At 47.4% G+C, this 7,784-nt stretch overlaps 1 protein-coding gene across 1 annotated transcript in view; it reads left to right on the top strand.

Annotated features, from left to right (window-relative positions):
• The first annotated feature begins 405 nt into the window (after positions 1 to 405).
• Positions 406 to 7,784, top strand: part of MYLK (myosin light chain kinase) — a 173,416-nt gene continuing 166,037 nt past the window's right edge. The window contains exons 1-2 of the mRNA XM_033090623.1: positions 406 to 566; positions 5,795 to 5,962. Of these exons, the coding sequence (XP_032946514.1) occupies positions 5,798 to 5,962 (165 nt within the window). The 5' untranslated portion in view covers positions 406 to 566; positions 5,795 to 5,797. The remainder of the gene's footprint in view (positions 567 to 5,794; positions 5,963 to 7,784) is intronic.

Raw genomic sequence — 7,784 nt, 5'->3', positions numbered from 1 at the left:
TAAATGGGGCTTGCTCAGTTTAAGGAGGAAAAAGCGTGGTCGCTGGAGACAAATATCCCACGAGCCCTGGGTGGTAATCCTAGGCCGGATGTGCCAAGGGGTAAGTTGGGGTTCCAGGCCAGATGTGGGGGTGTGCCCAGCCCCTCCAAAGTCTCAGCACTCTCCTTGACAGCGTCCTCCCTTTACTCCACACTCAGATTGGAATCTGCAACGCTGTAGAAACCCGTAAGCTTCCACCCCTGGTTTCCCCGGGACTCCATTGAGAGCCTCCGCAGCTGGCAGCCAGGGGTTTCAAAGGTCACCCCAGCTGGGCGGATTAAAACAACAGATCTGCCTGACCCAGTGAAGCTGGCTGCCCAGCGGAAGGCAAGTTGCAACATCTGCGAGCAAAATCAAACGCCCTTTAACTTTTTCAGTCAGACCCTGGGCTCAGTGGCCTCCCTGTCTCTCCTTTCCTTTCTTCTTTCTCGGCCGGACCTTGGACAGGAATCTGTGCAGTGCAGTGGTAAAGCGTGGCTGCCCCAGCGACCCGACTCATGTGAGTTCTGCCCAGGGGAAGAGGCCAGGTAAGGCATGGTCCGTTCTCCAGTGTGTGGCCCTGCACCACTGTGTCCCGTGGGTCACAGCACATCAGCCTGGCACAGCCCACAGCTGAGGAGAGGCCTGCGTAGGGATTAGGGGCAATTAGGGAAATTGTCAGGATTTGAATGCACAGCAGAGGATTAAGGGGTGGACAGGGGAGAGTCATTGCCTGGGGCGTTTGCATCTGGGTGGTTTTACTGCAGCTGATGTGTGCTGTGGCAGGTCGCTCACTGCTGAGAGCTAGGCTTCCAGTGCGGAGCCTGCCAGGAGCCCTTTCCTGTAGGGAAGGCAGGGTCTGTCCAGGATGCCCTGCTGCCGGATCAGGTGCTTCAAGACTGCGATCGTTTCAAATGTATGCACTTTCGGGAGGGAACAGGATGACAGCTGGTTTCGATAAACTTGTTCTGCCATAACTTGATCCCTGATTTTTAACCTCTTTTTCTGAGTCTTTTTGCCTCACAGTTGCACTCCGTTTTGGCATAGTTGAAAGTGTTTCTTTCTGGGTTCAAGAGACAATTTAAAGTGCTTCTGATCAAATTAAAGTCAAATTAACTTAGTGCTGCTTTGAATGATCAATATATTCTGTTACTTGTGGAAACAAGTAAGATGTTCAATAAACGTATTTGGACGTGAGCTTTGCCCCAAGTATTGTGTGTGTATGGGTGTGTGTTGGGGTGGGGAGGCCTGCTTCCAGCTCTCAGACCGCTGTTCTTTTTGACCCCACTCCTCCGTTTTTCTCTCTTCGTACTTTTCTGTCCTTCGATCTGGGTGTAACTGGTATTGAACAAAACCCCCTAGTTGGTATGTTTAATTCCAGCCACTGAGCACTGCTCTGCTGCTGAGAAAATATTGCAGAAGTTACCCAGGCCTCTGGTCTTCTCAATGGGAATGTGGTCACCAGGCTGGAAGAGGGATTAGAAGGGAACAAGGATGGTTTGATTTTTTTTTTTTTTTTTGATAGAGCATTCCAAATATGTCAGTAACTATTAATTGGCAGTGTGGACGGAATCTGTTTATTCTGCTGATGGCAGTGGGCGGGGCGATGGGCTGAGCGGAGCTGTTTGGTGTGTCTGGCCCGCCTGGGACGGGGCTCTGGTCCTGCTTGCATGATGGTTAAGTATCTGCCCCCTGCAGCCACCTCGCAGGGGACTGGATGTCTTCTGGCTGTATCGACTTGCCTGTTTGTTCTGTTTCTAACCATAACGCCAGACCTCCCCTAGTGCTGGGTGACTTCTGTCTTCTGTGTTCTTGAGACCAAGGACGTTTCTTTTGATGACAGTCTCTGGGGTCTTCGGGAGGTTTTAGGTGGACCCCAGAAGATCTTGGATCAAGAGGATTTGTAAAGAGGGTCATGAGCCTGATGTCACCATGCGTAGTTTCCGGCTTCCCAGAAAGCAGAGGCAGAAGAGCCTCGTGTCTTCCAAAACCAGGCCTGAGAGTAGGGAGGCGACACGTTCCCTGCCCCCCACCCCTTTTTCTCTCTGCAACTCCTAATACTCCTCTCTGCAATAGCCTCTGCGTATTTCATCCTTTTTACTGGGAATAGCATGAAATGGCTCAGCAGCGTCGTGGGGCCCTCCAGGAAACGCGCAGGGTTTGACTGCAGTCAGACTTCAGTTTGATGTCCACCTCTTAGCTGTGTGACGTCAGACAAGTGCAGTTGGCTTTCTGAGCCCGTGTCCTCATTTGTACAAGGAGCATAGTCAGAACTGCCTTGCAAGGACTGTGGGAACCGAGTGAGATTAGTGCCCAGCATGCTGTGAGGGGCACATTCTCTGCCCATGAAACGGGGCTGGAGAACGGACACGCCAGTCCTTCTTCCCCCCCTTTTTGCGGAATTCTGCCATCTGCCTCCTACCGCTGTTCTGCAGCAATCCCACTCTCCTACCCTTGTCCTAAAGATAATCATGCTGGCCTGGGCGTCTTGCTATCCTTGGTGAAAAGGGTGGGGACACTGGTTTTCCTTTGGGAGCTGAGTGACGATGTTGACAGCTACCACTTACTGAATCACTTTTATGCTGTACTATGTGTTTTGCATACACTCTCATTCAAATCCTCCCTTCAACCTTGCAAGGTTGATATTATCATTCCCATTTTACAGAAAAGGAGACCGAGGCCAAGAGAGTTGCAGTACCTTGCCTGGTTCACAGCAAGAAAGTAGCAATGCCCCTGGATTTACGGCAGGGTCGGACCCTCATGATCCCTGCCCCCACCGCTGGTGCTGTCGGCACAGAGTGTATCTGTCACCTCACTTCAGTGGCAGTGGGGGAGGGCAGAGGGAGCAGTATCCCCTCTGGGGGACCGTCCTAGGTAGCTCTGCAGGATATAAGAACCCCATTCCTTCCCTACCCACGTTACCACATTCAACACACACACACTTCAGTGTCCCTAGCACCTAGCTTGTCACATGGTAAGATGTTCAATAAATATATTTTAATTGAGTGAATGAATATATCCTGATTCTTGCCATTAAAGATATATCATGGTTACTGTGAAATGGTTCTGCAAACACATACACCAACACACCAACACAATGATATAAATATGGCAACATGCTAATTACTGGATCGAGGTGATGGGTATTTGAGGTGCTCATTTTATTTTTCTTTCTACTTTTCTGTATGTTTGAAATTTTCCATAATAAAACTTATTTTTAGTTAAAAAATTTTATATTATTAAATTCCTGTCATTGTTTACCTTGTAAGTATGCACTCATATAACTGTCTGATATTCTATTGTACTTAACCAATTCTCACTGTTAGATGAGGGTTTTTTTCTATTTGTATTTAACTGGATTATTTTCCTGTTTCTTTTGTTAAAAATAATGTGATTACATTTTTATATATAAATTTTGGGCTGCATCTCTGATTGTTTCCCAATCATACATCTCTAAATGTAGGATTGCTAGGAAAAGAGACAGACATTTTATTCAGAATCTTTCTGCCAAATTGCTTTCCAGAAATATTGTACCAATTTATATTCCCCGGGTGGGTATAAGTATATCCACCTTGCCACAATCTCACCAGCATTATATGTTATCTTTCTTTTTAAATGTCAGTTGGGTTAGCTTTTTAAGATAATAGCTTGTTCTTAAGTTGCACTGCTGGGTTCTCATTGTTGCTAGGCAGTGTCCATTTGTTTAGTCGTCTTCTGTCTGTCTTCTGTGACCCAACCATCCAAGGCATAGCCTCTGCCCATTTATTGTCAGGTTGTTTGCTTTTTATATATAAATTGTCCTAGTCCTTTGTTTTTGTTGCAAACATTTTATGCTAGATTATCATCCATCTTTTAATGTTGCTGATGGTATGTTGTGACATAGAGAAAATCTTAATTTTTATTTGTGTGGTAGCAGCTCTCATTTTCTCCCTTGTTACTCCAACCTCACGCCCCCTTCCCACCAGCCAATTATGACGTTTACAGGAGGTGAGAAGGCCCAATGATTAAGAATAGGGGCTCTGGTGCCAGGTGCCAGGTTCAGATGCCAGCTCTGAGCCCTACTAAATGCCACGACCTTGAGCAAATTTCTTAATCTCATTGCACCTTGGTTTCTGTTCCATAAAATGGGGATGAGGCGATTATCTGTCTCACAGTGTTGTGTGGAGCAAATGAGCTGTTACTTATAAAGTGCTTAGGATAGTTCCTGGCGTATAGTAAGTGCTACGCAAGTTTTGCTTTCATTGTTACCTAATGCACTGAACCTCTGACTCTTATCACTTGGAAAGGATTTTGTTTGCAAAGCTGATACCTTATCAGTGAAAGAGAAAGCTGGATTTGTCCAGCAGGGATGTGCCCTGTTACAAACATATCTAGGTGTTTGTTACTTTAATTTGAACTGCAAAATAGTATCTCCATTTTATTTTCGTTAGATGTCATTAAATTTAAACAAACTAATTACATGCCCTGCATACCGCTGTTCATTTGTGTCAGCTTATCTAGCTCACAGTGTAGAATTGAAGTGTGTGACTGAAGATCCCAAGAAAGTGAACAGAAATATAGCAGATGTTTGTCACACGCCTACAATAGTCCAGGCACCACGAATTCTGTAGAGAATAAGACCTGGTCCCCTGGAGCCGTCCAGCCTGGGAGGCTTCTACCTGGACTTAGAGCCTGGAACAGGGATACTTAGGATGCATTCTAGATGGTGGCCGTGGGTGTCCAGTGACCTTGGCTGGGATCTGACCACTCAGCTTCTCTCAACTGATGCCTGTTTTCCCAGTCCGGTCCTCCAACCTTTCCTGTGGATCTCAGGAGCTCCCCCCAACCCCCATTTTTCTAACAGATCCCTTCTCCATTTATGAGAGCCAGCGTCAGTTTCTGTAGTTTACAACCAAGAACTCAGATTCGTACCTGTTGCTAATTCCACTTCTGGAATCACTCCTAAGGAAGTCCCTTTGTTCCAGCTAACCTTGCCCGTCCCCGTCCACATCTGTCTAGTCCTAATTAGGCCCTGGACTAGGAGTCAGGAACCTGAAGTATTCCTGCCAGGGATGCCATCATTTTGCTTTGTCTCTGTGGGAAAGTAACTTAACCCTCTCTGGCCTCAGTTATAAATGGAAGAGTTAGCCTAGATAATCTAAAACTCTCTTCTCTAATGTTCTGTGACCTTTGAGCCTTTTTCACAATCTAGTCCCCGAAAGTAGGATGTCCTTTCTGGCCTTGCTCCCTTCCCTTCGTCCAACCACACACACTCACCTCACCTAGGATCCTTGCTGTATTAACCCCAAACTACTTTCTTTCTTGGAGGATGGATCCTATGTTTCTTTGACCTATAAGCTCTCACAGTTCAAGCAAAACCAGCTTTTTCTTTCTACCACAGTGCCTAATGTAAATATTGATTCCGACAGGTCAGTGGCTAATCAATACTGATTTTAGGTACCATTGTAAAAACTCTGAGGACCATTTGGTTTCTCTGTTCTTGCCCCGGTTGCCCCTCTCCTGGTTCTCCAGGGGGGTTGGGGGAGGCTAGGGCGTGGCCCTGGAAGGTGGCATCCGGGGCTGGCAGGGCCTCACCCCGGCAGCCTTGCTGTGGAGGAAACAGAGCCTCTCATTCCCAGAGAGGAGCTTCAGGTGGACCCTAACCTAGTGTGGCACCTGCTCCCTGTAAAACCCACAGCACAGGAACCCAACCAGCACACTGGGCCCACTGCTGCTTGAGGGGAAACAGGGCTGTACATTTTGTGTCATCTGACCTGGCCTTCCTTCCTGTTTGCAGACCATGGGGGATGTGACGCTGGCTGCCTCGACACACGTTTCTAAAACCTCCCTCAGTGTGGATCACTCGAGAGTCGGCTCCATGCCCCTGACTGCGGCCCCTGCTTTCATTTTGCCCCCTCGGAACCTCTGCATCAAAGAAGGAGCCACCGCCAAGTTTGAAGGGAGGGTAAGAAGCTGGCTGGGTGGGAAGTTTGGGGGAGACGGGAGGGGTCCTTGCTCTTTCTCCAGCCTTTTCCTCAGTAGGTTGGATGTGTTGGAGGACTGGTTTGTTTTGGACCCACATATGAAGTGAATATATACCATTTGCCCTATTTCTTTTGTTTATGGTTGACCCTGGTCTGTGTCGGACAACTTGAGGGTGGGGAGGGACACAGGTGTTTTGCTGTTAGCATAGGTCATGTCTGGGTATGTGCTACCTGCTTATAAGAGAAGAAGTCATGGACTGGTGGCAGGAAGCGTGCGCCCTCAAAATGGTTTAAATATGTGCCCTCAAATATGGTATAAATACTGTGTTTCCCTGAAAATAAGACCGGGTCTTATATTAATTTTTGTTCCAAAAGACGCATTAGAGCTGATTGTCCAGCTAGGTCTTATTTTCGGGGAAACACGGTATGTGCCCTCAAGTATGGACAATTGAGAACTGACTCTAATTTTTCTTTCACTTCCTCCCTGGACAGAGTGTTTTAGTTAACTCACCCCCTCGTGTATCTACTGGGTACGTCCAGAGTGGTGTGATTAGATACCGGACCCTTTATCAGTTCTTTTGCTAATGAACATTGCTCTCTTGCCCTTAGTGGGTCTCCATTTCTTCTTCTGCAAATGTGCATGATAATTCCTTGTCCATCTTGTACTAGAAAGGAGGAGAAGCTAGGAACATTGCAGACTATTTGTCAGAATGTCTGGTGTTATGCCCAGTTGGGGAGACTTTCAGTAAGCTGCTGGCTCAGGCCACCAGGAAGTCGAATCGTCCACTTGACATGGAGATGCATGTGGAAGTGGGGGGTTGCAGGTGCTATTCGTGCTGGGATTAAACATGGGGGATCTACCCCAGAAAATGCTTTAGAAGCTAGAGGGCTTTGATGTGAGCAAGACAACTGAGGTGATGAGGAATTCTTAGGTGGCACTATGAATCTACAGTTGGCCCTTGCACGACACGGGCTTGAACTGCACAGGTCCACTTATAGGTGGGTTTTTTTCAGTAAGGATACAGTCATCCCTCCTTATCCTTGGGTTTCGCTTCTGTGGATTCAGTCAACCACTGATCGAAAAGTGTTTTTGTTCTGCGGTTGGGAATCTACGGATGTGGAGAGCGGAAGTAAATGATACGAGTATGTGAATTTTCACCTGTGTGGGGGTTGGTGCCCCTAACCCCCGCGTTGTTCAAGAGTCAACTATACGATTCAAGAGCAGGCCCCTGAAAGCTTGTAGAAGGAAGAGGTTGAGCGCATCCCTCTTCCAGGAGGACGCTGGGCGTTGCCCAGGTTTGGCTGGGTGGTCATCTGGAGACTGCAGGGGGTGCTGCTTTGCAAATGGCCCGAAGCTGCACTGCACTGCATGGGTGTGCTCTGCACAGGCCTGTCTAGTTAAGACTATTGCTGGTGGAGGTGACAGAACAGCCCTTGTCATATCTTTTACTTGAAGAAGATTGTGGAGAATGTTGGTGCTGCTGCTGAAGGATCTGTTTCTTCTCTCTGGGCACTACCAGGATGAGGGTTGTTTTCAGTTACCCTGACTGTGATCCCCCCACACCCCGATATCCCCACAACTGGCAGGAAAGAAGCAACAAGAAGAATCCCTGGAGGGTTAGAAGTGGCTTAGACAGCCATAAAAAGGAATGAAATGCTGGTACATCCTATAACATGGATGAACACGGAAAGCATCATGCTAAGTGAAAGATGCCAGACACAAAAGGTCACATGTTACATGATTCCATGGATATGAAAGGTCCAGAACAGACAAACCTACAGACATAGAAGGTAGATTACTGG

This window comes from Rhinolophus ferrumequinum, chromosome 2, assembly GCF_004115265.2.
Source record: "Rhinolophus ferrumequinum isolate MPI-CBG mRhiFer1 chromosome 2, mRhiFer1_v1.p, whole genome shotgun sequence".
Taxonomy (NCBI): Eukaryota; Metazoa; Chordata; class Mammalia; order Chiroptera; family Rhinolophidae; genus Rhinolophus; species Rhinolophus ferrumequinum.
This window is presented reverse-complemented; position numbering and strand designations above follow the sequence as displayed.